The sequence below is a fragment of the Hyaena hyaena genome, unplaced genomic scaffold (genome assembly GCF_003009895.1).
Source record: "Hyaena hyaena isolate Hyena2069 unplaced genomic scaffold, ASM300989v1 scaffold_6, whole genome shotgun sequence".
In the NCBI taxonomy this organism is placed as follows: Eukaryota; Metazoa; Chordata; class Mammalia; order Carnivora; family Hyaenidae; genus Hyaena; species Hyaena hyaena.
The window spans coordinates 7449993-7463888 of NW_024080638.1; the positions used below are offsets into that span (position 1 = coordinate 7449993).

General features: G+C 55.8%; 1 protein-coding gene across 5 annotated transcripts in view; it reads left to right on the forward strand.

The window, feature by feature from the left end:
* The window catches only part of RGS3 (regulator of G protein signaling 3), a 122451-nt gene that overhangs the window by 57232 nt on the left and 51323 nt on the right, over window positions 1-13896 (forward strand). For 3 of the 5 annotated variants that reach the window (XM_039240179.1, XM_039240169.1, XM_039240207.1), the window contains 2 exons: window positions 5441-5484; window positions 11979-12101. In XM_039240179.1, the coding sequence (XP_039096110.1) occupies window positions 5441-5484; window positions 11979-12101 (167 nt within the window). Of the gene's footprint in view, window positions 1-95; window positions 118-5440; window positions 5485-11799; window positions 11836-11978; window positions 12102-13896 lie in introns of those variants that run through there. The other 2 variants (XM_039240215.1, XM_039240220.1) reach the window with 2 other exon arrangements.

Sequence of the window (13896 nt, forward strand, 5' to 3'; positions counted from 1 at the left end):
TTCTCTGTCTCGAGCTTTCTCCTGTCCACTGACCAGGGCAGTCCCTGAGGGGGAGAAAGCAAGTCACCTCTCCTGGGGGCAGCCCTTCCCTCGGGGCGGCTCGGCCTGACCAAGGAGGTGAGGAGCGACCCTCTGAGCAAGTTCAGCCGGGACCCTGGCTCCCGGTGGCCCACGGGAGGGGGCAGGTGAGAGCTAGGGTAGGCTCCGCCCTTGGCTTCCCTGCCCCTCCCTGTTTCCCTCAGATCCGGCTTCCCCTGCACACCAGCTCTCCCTGCCACCCCCCTGCAAGCTTACTCACAGGCCCACTCACTGTGCAGGCCCTTCCTCTGTGGGCCTGCGCACCCCGGCTCAGACCATCAGGGTCCATTTAGGGGTTGGGTGCTCGGTAACGTGCGCTGATTAGTTGTAAGAACTGAGCCCTCACTCGGTTGTGCTCATTCTGCTCCTTGCTCGGGTGTGGGCCCACAAGCCCAGGCCCTTCGTCTGCTCAGCTTCCTGCTAGAAGGAGGGAGGGGAGAGAAGAGGGGCTCAAACTGGCTGTGCTTTGGGCGGGGCTTGGAATGGGAGAGAAGAGGGCATGGAAGAACCCAGGGTAGTAGCCGGGTGTTTGGAGTCCGGGCTCGGCTTTGCTGCTGACGTGCTGTGTGACTTCAGTTGGCCCTTTGCCTTTTCTGGGCTCTGGTGTCTCTGTGAAAGAAGGGTTGGGCCAGCCCTTTATGTTGTTTCCCAGCCCTGACATCCCCACACGGCCCTGAGGTTGTTGTGAGATGCTGGACGGCGCCCATATGTCCTCCCTCCACCCCTTGGGTGGGGGGCCTCGGCTGGGCATTGGTTGGATCTTCCCCTCCCGGAGTCCTCAGACCCATGTCTTGAAATTAGAGTCTGGGTGAGCTCCGTCTTCCACTGGGAGGCGGCTGGTCAGAGTGGGTGGTGTGGGGCCCGCGGTGCTGCAGAGAAACCTTCCAGATGCTGAGCTCATGTGAACAGCGGCCTTGTGGAGCCTTCCTGGAGCTGGAGACCACATCCTCTCCCTGAAAACGGTGGGCTGAAGGTGGCCAAGGCCGGCCCTCCTCAGGAGAGACAACCACGGTCATCAGAGCCCGTTGGGTCGGTGTGGGTGTGGGGCGTGTGCACGAGTGTTCACGTGTGTGCCTGTCCTGGGCTTGCCGGGCAGACAGTTTGGTGCAGACATGTTGCGTTGCTCCCCTCCAGCAGTGCCAGCCAGCAAACAGCGAATGCGCCTCTCCATGGACGTGGCTCTGTGACACTGAGCGCCCAGGTGCACGTTCCGTGGCTTAGATTTCTCCCCAGGTGTTGGTGGACCCCCTGCCTACGACCCCCCCACCCCCATGCCCCAGAGACAGGCTGAGGGCCCTGGGGTTTGCAGAGGTCCAGTGTCCCCTCCTCTTGCAGTCGGAGTTGGAGCTGTGGGACCCAGGGTCCTGGCGCCCGACTCCTGCCCGTCTCCCTGGCACCCAGAGAGACCTGCGGCTGCAGTAAGTGCCAGAGTGAGGCCCTTAGGGATCCATTTAGGGCCTCAGCTGGAGCTTCTGTGGCAGAATGTTCTCTGATTAATGTTGCTTGTGCCTCTCAGGTGTGTCCCTTTCAAGTCAACATGTGTGGAAAGTTCATTTTGGGGCAAACAAGATGGTAACAAGGAGCACACCCGCCTTTCCTGTAGGCTGGGGTCGGGGCAGGGGCTGGGGTCTACCCCACCCAGGGACCAGTGACTCCGGTGTGTGACTTGCCCGAATGGAGCTTAGCTCTGCTGGCCAAGCGTCGTCCCAGGGCCTTGCATGAGGCACAGAACACCGTGGTGCCCAGTGAATGGTCATTGGGTGGTGGAATGCATGAAGAATAGGGCATAAAGCCCTAGACGCTTGAGGGCTGGGGGCCCACTTCTCCTCCAGGGCTCCCAGCTGGTGGTGGTCACTTAACCCTGCCTCCTCTGCCCAGCATCCCCCAAGCCTCAGCAGGTCTGAACGGCAGTGTAATGGGAACAGGCGGAGGGCTGGCGCTAACAATTGGGACATCTCCGGTCGTCCGGGGCCCATTGTGGCCTCTTCCTGCCTCTGCCGCCCACTGGCTTTGCTGGCCTTTGTGTTTCTACCTCCCTGGCGGCCAGCATCCCGCCCACTGGGTGTCTTCCTGGCCTGCTCTGGTCTTTCAGGATGGCCTGGAAATGCCCAGCTGATTCTCAGGCTCTCCATCCACCCGGGGGGGGGGGGGGTGGCCGGGTACCCAGTCTTGGGAACTGAGCTGCGCGGGTCCCAGCTGCTGGACTGCCCTGGGGTTCAATGTAGTCAGTCGACAGTTGCCGAGCACATCCTCAGAGCTCATCTCAGTGCCGGCTGCCAGGGCGACAACAGGGAAGGAGACTTCAGTGTGGGGAGCAGAAGTGTGACGCGCTCGTCAGAACATATGCTTTGGAGGCAGCTGTCCTGGGTTCAAGTCTAGGCTCTGCCCCTTACTCGCTGCACACCTGTACCCGTTGTTTTCTCTCTCTGGGTCTCAGTTTCTGCAACTGGAAAATGGAAACAACACGCAGAGTGGAGAGGGCTTGGCGAATGGCTGAGCTTGAGGTCCCAGACCAGGCTTGAGAGGGCTCTGGAAACATGGCAAAGGGGTCAGACCTGGGTGGGGAAGCCACCTCCGCACCTCTGGGACTCTCCCTGCACGGCCCACGAGTCTTGGGGGGGAAGCAGGGTTCACCCTGGAGCCGACGACTTCTTGTGGAATTCCCAGACGTGAAGGAAGTTCCCCACCTGTGTGCTGCCTCCGTGTCCCTGGCCTTCACACTCACCCCTGTTTCCACACCGTGGGGGGCCCGGAGCCAGGTCTGATGGCACGGAAGGGGTTCTGATGCCATGGAGACAGCTCTCCTGGGTCCACCAGCTTGCAGCCCGCTTTTCTGCAGCTGCGGCTCCGTCCTGGCACCCTGGGCTCCCGAATTTTGTTGTCCCCGTATGAGGCGGTGAAGCATGCTGAGCAGTGACCCCATTCCGTCCTTCTCTCAGAGCGCTGCCAGCACCAGGCCGTGACGTGCAGTGGGTTTCAGTGAAGGTTTGGGATAATGTAGGAGGGTGGTGGCAGGGGGTGTCACAGGACAGGAAAGTTGTCAAGCAGTCGCTAGCCACCCCTAGCCACTGGGGGTATGTGTCAGGCTGTTTCCCCCAGCCCCGGGCCTCCTGTCTCCCTGAGGCTCCTGCCTCCTTGGCTTTCCCATCCCTTCTAGAGCCTTCTTTCCTCTCACTACAAGCATCTGAAATACAAATTTCTGTTATTTTCTTACATGGAGCTTTTTGTTTCTCTCTTGGCACTCAGATCTGCTTCTCGAAAGTCAAGGAGACATCCAAGTATGTTTTCTTAAACAAAAAAACCCACCTTCCCTTGTCTCCACCCTCGCAAGGCAAGGAGTTGGCAGAAGCTTTCAAATGAGAGGTGGTTTTTTCCCTAAGCTTATTTATTTATTTTGAGAGAGACAGAGATAGCACTAGTGGGGGAGGGGCAGAGAGAGAGAATCCCAAGCAGGCCCCACACTGTTAGCGCAGAGCCCGATGCAGGGCTCCGACTCACGAACCCCCGAGATCGTGACCTGAGCCGAAACTAAGAGTCTGACATACCAACTGAGCCACCCCAGGGGCCCCTCAAATAGGAGATTTCTTAAACATGATGGGGCGCTTTAGGTGGGGCCCTCTCTCTTCTAACTCTCCTTTATTTTTTTTTAATTAAATGTTTATTTATATTTAGAGAGAGAGACAGAGAGACAGAGAGAAGATCCCAAGCAGGGCTTGAGGCTTTGATGAAGGGTTCAAACCCACGAACCTTCAAACTGTGAGATCATGACCTGAGCTGAAACGAAGAGTGTCAGTAGAGGCCTACCCCCACTGGGCCACCCAGGGGCCCCCTCCAAACCCTCCTTTAAATGTGGAGAAGTAGAAGGATTTCTTCTAAGTCCAAAGTGAACCCCCACTTATTTATGGATTTTTAAAAATAGGCTCCACGCCCAACGTGGGGCTTGAATTCATGACTCTGACACCAAGAGTTCTCATGCTCTACCGATTGAGCCAGCCAGGCACCTCACTTATGAACTATTTTTATCTGGCACTTGCTGGCACCCCTGGCCTTAGGGATAGTTTTAGCCAGGGAACCACCCACGTATGTGCTTCCGGAGGGGCCTGGCCTTCACCCACATGAGGGCCTTTTCTTAGGAATTGGCTTGACCAGCTGTCTCTGTTACCTTGTCACCTTGACTTTGCAGCACGTTTTGGTTCATTGGGCAATTTCTTTGATTCCACTATGTGTTGAGCCTCAGTTTCCTCACACGAATCATGGATAACAATCACCCCTGCCCCACAGGGGTGGCTGCAAGGTCAGGCTTATACACGCAGCGTTTGGCACCGTGGGTGGCACGTGGCACTGTACGTTTGTGTTGTCATATGTGTTGTACGGTTCATTCTCTCAAGAATGACACCTGCCCAGTGAGGTCAGTTGCTTCACATTCAGGAAATTACTAACCATGCCTGGTCTGTGCCCAGAAGAATGACCTGGGAGGGGGGAGTGCGCCGATTCCGAGGTGCAGCCCACAACAGCAGGGGGTGGGGTTGCTTCTTCCCTCTTGCCGTCCCTCGAACCACACCTTGTGCTTCCGCACCTACATGCCTTTGCTCATGCTGTTCCACCTCCTGGAGTGTCTTTTCTTCTCAACTTGCATTCAAGTTCAAGAGGATCCTCCTCCAAGAAGCCTTCCCCAACAGGCTGGGGACACCTCTTGATCTTCACGTTTCCGAAGCACTCTGACCAAATGCATCTTCTGCAGGTGCTCTTCCTTAGCTCCTCTGCTGTGGGAGCAGAGAGCCCGATGGTCCCTCCCAGGTGGAGAGGCAGGGGATGGTTGAATTTGGGATTAGAGATCGGGACTCCAGGAAAACATACCAAGGGGCTGGGTCTGGGCTGGGAAGCCATCTATGGGCGACATCCAGCCCATGATTGAGGACCTCACTGCACAGCCCACCCATTTCTAGGTCCATCCAACCAATGAGTGGATTTCAAAATGGTGAAGGCAGTTGAGAGCATTTAAAGGAAAACCCAAATGTGTGCTGCCTCCGTGTCTCTCATCACAGAGAGCAGGGAAAGATGGAGGCCTCCTAAAGTGGCTGACAGCTCCCTGTGTGTGGCTGTTTGATGCCCAGAGGGGGCTCATGAGGGTAGGACCCCAACATCCCTTGGGTGATGCTGACCTGTGGGCAGAGGCCTTACTGCTGTGCCTTAGTCTGCTTGGTCATTAAGTGGGCTTTCCTCCGGAGATTCCCCCATCATCTGTGCCTGCCTCTTTCTTCCTCTTTTTCCAGGAAGTACTGCATACAGGCTTCTGGGCAAGGCAGCTGGCATTGCTCTGCAGCCAACCCTGACGCATGTCTTACTTTTTGTTCCCTCCAAGGTTCTTCAGAAGACCTGAAATTCTGTGTGCTGTATCTAGCAGAGGTGAGTCCTTGCCCTTGATCGGAGGAGAGAGCTCTGTGGCCTGGTGCTAGGGAGACGACACTGTGCTGGCTCTCGTCCAGGGCTCTGATCTCAGGCTCCACGTTATCTCGTACGGTGGTCCTGGGCAGCCTTCCCACCCTGTAGAATGGGAACAGCAGTCCCTGCCTCAGTGCCTCCCACCTCTGCGTGGAAGAGCAGTGGGCACAGAAGTGCCTAGAGGGGACAGAAGGATGTTGTGATCCCCTGCTTGGGAACCTCTCATCTCCAGCGCCTGCGGGGGTCACAGTCAGGGTGTGGCCGGACAGCTGGTAGCCCTTCTTATTTACCTAGCTGGTAGCCCTTCTTCTGGAGAGATCTATGATTCTTGTGCCTGCCTCTTTCTTCCTCTTTTTCCAGAAAGTACCACCCATGACCCCTCCTACAGAACTTTGTCAGTGTTTTAAAAGGCCTGAAGGTAACTGCATCTTTACCTGGGCCAGATAATGCAGGCGAAAGAAAATATTAAGTGCCCATGTTTGGGGCTAGAATAACGTGGTTGGTATTCTTGGTTATTTCGGTCTGATCAGAAGCTCATACGAGCAGCGCTATGCCTTCGCTGGACAAAATCAGGCAACCAACTTACTGCTTTGGAAGATAAAATGTCATCAGACCAGGGGCTTAATCACAGAAGTCCATGGCAATGAAAAAGTTGAGAGCCACCGAGTCATACAGACCCTTAAATTTTCAGCAGATTTTCTGTTCCCAACCTCGGGTGTCTGCTGATATGAGCAGGGGCAGTATCTGAGCAAGGAGGCATTAGACCCATTCCTGTCCTCTGCTTCTGCTTGAGTCAGTCCCGCCTCACAGCCCAGGGAATGGGCCAGTCTCACGGGACAAGATGCTGGGTAGGGCATGGTCTACGCTAGCTGGCCGAGAGGAGTACACCCTTTTGGGAAGGAATGTGTATGTCGCCTATGATTGAAAAATCACTCCTTTGTTTCCTGGCTGTGAAAAGAGGTACAAGCCCTCGAGGGAGTCCCCTTGGGTGAACAGATGCCTGGGGGAGAAGACGGTTGACCAGTTAGCTTCGGGGGAGAGCAGAGAGTTCCAAAGGGCGGTGGCCATTGTCGGAGCTGAGCTGGGGACCTCGACTAACTACAGTGGCAAGCTGAGGGCCAGGAAGGCATTCGATGTCCTCCCCTGTGTTGGCACACCTCCACCAGGCACAGGAAGTAGCTGGGAGGCAGAAAACAGCCTAGGAGCTGTGGACCAGGCTGGGCAAAGCCAGAGCACTGCCCCCTAGCCTCACCCCTCTGGATTCCAGTTCTCTCTGGCAGGGCCTGAAATCGAGCTCTGGGTTCTTTAATGCCAAGAGAGCTTCCAGTCTGGTTTGTTTTTGCAGAGAAAAGCACTTCTGCTTATTGGCTTCCAGGGAACTGTGACCTCCTAGCTCTCCAAAGACTGATGAAGGGATATTGATCCAGGGGCCTTTTATTTCAGTAAAGCGCCAGGAGTTCTGACCTGCAGAGGCTGGGAGATTGGAGCTCACAGGCATCCAGAAGCCTCTCTCTTCTCATAACAGGGCTGCCGTTTGTGAGGCATGGCTGTCACGGGAAGATGAGATGCCTGCTTGCTCTGTAGCCCCACGCAGGCTCCACTTGATGGTTTTGGGTCCTCATGGGGAACCCCAAACTCACATCTTAATGGGAACTTCTGACAATTAGTTTATCTTCATTGTCCAACATGCAGGGCCCCCCCCAAAAGAAACTCAGGCAAGAGAGTCAAGATTTGGAGAGATTTTCCCACTTCTTTCAGAAAACCCCACTTGCCTGGGTGCTGGGTGGGACTGTCCTATGTAGCCGTTGGCCCTAGAGTCTTTCTCCTGGGTATCCCTCCACCCCTGCAAATCCTTGGGGCAGATGCAGCCCCCTCTGCTGGCTTCAGAACACCGGGCCAAAGGGCATGTTGGCCAAGGACCGTCTCTTCAAATCTTTTTTTTTTTTTAATGTTTTATTTATTTCTGAGAGAGAGAGAGAGAGAGAGTGTGAGCAGGGGAGGGTCAGAGAGAGAGGGAGACACAATCTGAAGCAGGCTCCAGGCTCTGAACTGTCAGCGCAGAGCTTGATGCGGGGCTCGAACCCACAAACTGTGAGATCATGACCTGAGCCGAAGTCAGACGCTTAACCGACTGAGCCACCCAGGTGCCCAGGTCTCTTCAAATCTAATCCTGGCTCCATTAACCGATGAGCCTGCGCTTTGGGGTTAGGAAGACCTAGACTTGAATCTTGGCTCTGCCCTTTCCTAACTGAATGATCTGGGCAAGTCACATGCTCCTCTCTGAAACAAGGCTGATGGGGCCCACTCGGCAGGATTGTTGTAATGATTAAATGAGATTCAATAAGATACCCTGTTCAAGGCACTTAGCACAGAGCCTGACACACAGTGAGTACTCAATAAATGGTGGTTATTATTATTGTCAGCTTCATACCAGGGGGAGAGCTTTTTCATATTCATTTATTCTCCATTAGACACATCACCAATGATTTATTGACCTTTTAAAAAGAAAGCTAGGAGGAATATCTCATGCTCTTTGTAATGTACGTATAGAGTTATACAAATGTGGGAAGGTTCCAGGCTCCAGAGGAGGCAGGAGACAGAATTTGAATCTCCTTCCCGGAGGTCTCCTGCGGCATCTGGCTTAACTTCTCTGAGCCCTAGTGTTCCCATCTGGAAAATGGTAACGGCTGTGCCTTTCCTTCCTACCTGTGTCATAAGGTCGTTATAATTAAGTGGGAGGAATTTTGTCAAAGCAGATGAACAAATAGTAGCAGAAGAGGTTTTAGTTCATAAAAGGTTATATTAATTCAGGAACAAGGAGGTAAGGCAAGATGGGTTTCTTTAAAATAATTTTTTAAATGTTTATTTTATTTTTGAGGGGGGAGGCAGAGTGTGAGTGGATGAGGGTCAGAGAGCAAGGGACACAGAATCCGAATCAGGCTCCAGGCTCCCAGCTGTCAGCACAGAGCCCAACACAGGGCTCGAACTCACGATCCCTGAGATCATTACCTGAGCCGAAGTCAGAGGCTTAACTGACTGAGCCACCCAGGCGCCCCAAGATGGGGGTTTTAAAGAGGCTGGGTGGACCTGGGTTTCTGGTTGGATGTGAGGATGCTCATGTTTGAATGCAGACGTCTGGGCCCAGTGCCGCTCCAGCAGGAGGCCCTGCCTCTGAGTGAGTCACGTTAGGATGCCTTCGGGGCCGCTTACAGCCTTGACCGTGACTCCTGGTATTTGAGGGCACAGTGTGCAACAGCATTGAAACCAAAGAGTTAGACCACACAGGGGACTGAGAGAGACTGTTCATATGCTGGGCAGCCAGGCAGGCAATGGGGTCCCTGAAGTGGATGGATTTCAACAGATGGGAATTCAGCTTCCCTGGAGGGAGTTGGTTCTGTGCTCGCTCGCTCTCTCATCCAGACCAGCCTCCAAAGCTCCTAGAAAGGAACCTTGGGAGGAAGGGCCTTCTCAAAATGTTTGTCCGTCCAAGACAGCCCACTCCCGGCCCTCGGAGAGGCCTGGGGTTAGGTCTTCGGTGCCTTAGAAGGCTTCCGGACTCTAGCATTATGGGGCTTTCAGCTTCAGGCTCTCAGAGCCAGGCACCTAGCCTCCCCGAACCCTGCTGTTGAGACAGGTCACGTGGTCACCATCCCAGGTGGAGAAATAGGACTTTCTAAAAGGAGATTATCCACAGGGCGGGGAGAGGAAGTGGTTCTTGGGATGTCAGTAAAGTGGAGATAGTCACAGCTTCTGCCTTGCAAGTTGTTGAAAGAAGGATCAAGACCTACTGGCGAAGGGCTTCGCGCCATGCGGGGCATGGCGTGTGACAGGGACGTCTCAAGCTTAGGACGCCGGCAGCCCTGTCACTGTGAGGGGAGGCTTTCCTGCACTCTTGTGGGAAGGGACCGCCATCCTGGAGCTCGGGGTAGGGCAGGGGTATACAAAAAGCTACCAGTGAGTTCTGCATCCGCTTTGAGACTCATCGGCTGATAGAGCTCTTCTGAAAGCTTTTGCAGTCTAGCTGCCTCTGGGCTCCGTCTGCAAGGGGGGCCATTCCTGCCAGCCCCCTAGCGGGCCTCCCAGGTTTGGGGGGTGAACTCTCAACTCGTGTTTCTCCAGGGCTTTGAGCCTTCCTTCTGCTGCTCGCTGGCCATAAGACTTCACAGAGGCCCTTAGCCACCCTGAGCCTTGGTGCTCCCCTTCCCTGAATCGGGAGTAACTGTCCAAGCCCTCCCTACCTCTTCGTGGAATTGCCAAGAGCAAAATGAGAGCATGGCTGGGAAAAGTGCTCTTTCAATTTGATAATGAGGTAAAACGAATTATTATTTAGGCAGAATTCCTGGCTTAGAACAGAAGGAGAGGAGGTTTGGGTCCGGGAGATGAAGGGATTTGCTGAAGCCCAAACAGCTAGGGAGAGGCAGGGCCAGCTTTGTGGGAGATGCAGCCTTTCCATGGAAGGGACCATGGTCCTTGCCTCACTGCTCACCCGACAGGGGACTGCGAGGAGACAGATGGGCTCCTGCCCCTAGCTGGCTTCCCTGCGGGAAATCTGGGGGTCTCTCTTTGAAGGGCGTGTCCTTCCCTTGCAGCGGGTTGGGGGTTCTGAGAAGTGGAGGGAACCTGCCGTTAAGTGATAGGATTGCCTCACCACATCCGCCCAGTTCCCCGAAGCCGAGGGGCGGCACTTTCTGCCCTTTTTCCTCTGATGCTTTTAGGAAGAGCCGCTTCTGAGCACTTTTGGGCAGGAGCGGAATGGCCAGCTCCTTGGAAGCACTTAGCACGGGAGCCAGCCCCGCCCTGAAGGGTGGCATCCCTGAGGGTGGGGTGGGGTAGCAGAACAGAAAAGATCCCCCAGTGCTATCAGATGATGCTCGTAGCCACCTCAGCTCAGAGCCCTCGCATGTGCTGTTCCTCCTCTCTGGAACGATTTCTCCCGATGAGCCGCCTGGCTGGCCCTTCAGAGAGGCCTTCTCTGACTGCAAATAGGCTCAAAGAGGATCTCCCCCTTTTGGCCTTTTCACAATCGGTAATGATATTATTTAATTGTTTACTGGTTTATTATCTCTGCCCCAAGCTGAGGACCGGAGCTCCATCTCTCTTATTTGCTTCTTCACCCCCAAGACCTAGTCAGTCCCTGAAAATTAGCAGGTGCTCAACAACGGTTTGTGAAATGAGTGAAGTATGGGTGATCACAACAGTAGCTGCTGTTCATTGAGGCCTCTGGTCGCTCTCCTTACCTGCTCACTGGCTCTCAGAGGCGGTGATGTCACCATTCCCATTCTATGGACTTCCCTGAGGTCGGCAGCCAGGAAGTGGCAAAGCTGGGATTCAAACCAGGCCTGTCCAACTGCAAAACGAGGGAGAGCCGCATAGAAACACTGTTTTTCTCTGTTCCAAGCCATCCGGCTCATGCTCTTAGCTCCCTGGCTGAGCTCACATAATCGCAGCCCTGTGGGGTTATAATCAAATTCCAGCGGAGTCAGAAAGAGCCTGCCGTCCTCTGACCAGCATGTCCAAGAGTGGATGATGGCCCTGGGCGTGCTGGACCGCCCCACGTGCCGACTCCCGGGGGGCCGACTCCCCGGGTCTTAGCAGCGCCTTGGCGCTGGTGCCAGGGCTGGCCTGGGTTTGACCTCATCCCGGAAGTCCCTCCAGGAGCCAGAGCTCACCGAGGCCATTACTTGCCAAGTCCTCTGCTGGGCCGAGGTGGAAAAGGCCCTCCCGGAAGGACTTTCTGGTCTAGCTGGGGAGACGAGCCTGCACTTAACAAGGTTAGATAACAGAGTGAGATGTGAACAACAGCAGGGCCGGTGCCTGGATCTGTTGGCGTGCTCCACTGAGCTGTGTGGCCACTGATCACACCCTGCTCATGTGCCAGGTGCTGGGGGCGTGGGGGGGGGGGGTTGCTATAGGAGGCCACGTGACTATGCCCGCCAAGACTTTCTAAAGGGACCTGAGTTTCTGTTTGCATTCCGTTGGTATGTCTGTCTAACTGCCCATCTGACTTTGTACACTGAGGTGGGGGAGGGGAGGTTCTGTGAGCTGGAGGAGGGGTCCTGGCTCCACAGAGCATCAGAGGGCTGCAGACCTTGGTCCTCTGGGTTCCCCATGTGCTCCCCCAGCTGCTGCCTTGTGCTGCCTGTCCCCGGGGGTGACCTCACCATCGCTGCCCTGTGGCTCTCCACAGGCCTCCACTGTGTTGGGAACTGGCGCCTCCCACCCTTCCCCCAACCCGCGGGCACGCGGCTCGCTCTCCAGCTGGCCCCCAAGCCAGCTTCCCTGCTCCTCTGGCTGCCTCGATGTCACTGGGGACTGGTGTGCATTTGTGGCTTTTAGTGGGCACTCCCCTCCCTGCTTCAGCCTCGCCCTCGGGAGCCCAGGGAGGTGCTAGGGCCTGGGAGCCCCCTGATCCAGGGAGCAGCCCTGACCATCCTTTTCTCTATTTTCCCTGACGTCAGAAGGCAGAGTGCTTATTCACTTTGGAGGCGCACTCGCAGGAGCAGAAGAAGAGAGTGTGCTGGTGCCTGTCGGAGAACATCGCTAAGCAGCAACAGCTGGCGGCCTCGCCCCCGGAGAGCAAGGTAAGGGCCTCGCCAGTGGCCGCAGCCCTGGCTGCCCGGCTTCCCCTCGGCCAGCCTGGACCCTCAAGCCTCCGAGTTGAGCTTGGGACCAGCTCCAGCGTAGGACTTGGATCTGAGCAACAAGCTCTTAGCAGGGAAGCCCGTGCTTGAAGATCTCTCCCCTTTGGCATCTCACTGGGGCTGTTGAATGGATTTCGATTCCACCGGGTCTGTTGAGTGGGTTTTGCACTGCTCAGGTAGAGTGACAGAGCCTAATGGAGCATGGCCATCACTTCTCGGCTCTGTTCAATGGTTTGCCTACGGCAAGGTCTAATTTGGGTTGGCCTGCCAATGCTGCCTGGCATGTGGCCCCCCTCTGCCATTGGATAGGTCGTGCCCAGGGGCAGCAAGCTGGTGCTTAACACTGGCCGAGGGCAGGCATCGTCGGGAGATGTCTGCGGCAGAAGCTTTTCTAATTCGATGCAGGCCACAGCCGAGTGGAGCCAAGCAGAGTTTGCTGGGGACCAGGGGCTGGCCAGCGGGGGCCTCTCGGAAGATTAGAGCCTCCCGGCTGAGGCTGACCTGGGATAGGCACCCCTCAGCTGGTCCCGTGCCCCTACTGGAGGGAACGGGATGGGAGCCGGACCATAGCCTTCCCCTGTGTCAGCCGGATGCCAGCCACAAGGCGCAGCTGTATTTCCTGTTTGTGAGTCACGCAGGTGGCTTCTCTTTGGTGAAAGTGTTGGAAACCTGGGGATTTGGTCTGGTTGGCCGAGTGAGGATCTGAATGGTTGGTCTGCTGGCTCGGGGAGAGGGGGAAGGACAGTGAGTGCCAGCCAGCAAACTCTCTGGTCTTGTTTCTTCTTCCCCAGGCTTCCAGCAGGCATAGGGAGGGGGCTGCAGGGACAGGCCTGCTGAGGCCAGGAGGTTTCTGGAGAGCCTCCCCTGGACCGGCAGGGGTGCACGGCCGCTCCCCAGCCCTTCCCTAAGGAAGGGAGTCGGAGTCTGAGAATTCTGTGATCCCAGACAGACTTGAACGTTATCTTGTGTGACGCCGGCCAGGGGCAGGAGTAACCTTGATGAGGGAGGATAGTGGGAAGAGCAGGGGCTTCGAGTCACACTCGACTGCTGACTGGCGCTGTGACCTTGGGCAAGTCACTCTACTACTCGGTGCTTTGGTGTCCCCATCTGGGAACAGCAGCCCCTCCTCCAAAGGGTTGCTGGGAGGCTGGAATGAGATGGTGCATATGCAGTTAGTGGCACAGTGCCTGGTATGCAGTAGGTGCTCAATCTGTCATAGTTGATGGGTTGCGCACTGCCCCCACCTCGGCCCCAGCTGCTTACAGCTACCCTCCCACTGCCAGCTTCTTCTGCTCCACAGAGACCTGTCTCTGAGGCCGTAGGCTGCCGGCTTGGTCACAGTCAGAAACCAGGCCACTCTCTTCACTGGGGCGGTCCCTGGGGTGTCCCATGGCTGACCTCATGCCCCATCCTCCCGCCCCAGCTGTCTTCTGTTTGGCACTCAGCTCCTTCTGGTCTAGGGGGAAGAGTTCTTTCTGCTTGAACTTCAGAGTTTGCAGGCTTTGGAGTTGTGGGAAGTAAGTCTCTGTCTTTGGTTGGGAAGACAGTTTGAGCGACTGAAGATGGTCTGGGTTTCTTTACTTTTGAAGTTTGTTTATTTATTTTGAGAGAGAGAGAGAGAGAGAAAAGGCAAGAGCGTGAGCAGGGGAAGGGTCGGAGAGAGAGGGAGAGAGAGAATCCCAAGCAGGCCCTGCGCCGTCAGTGCAGGGCCCGATGCGGGGCCTGAACCCACGAA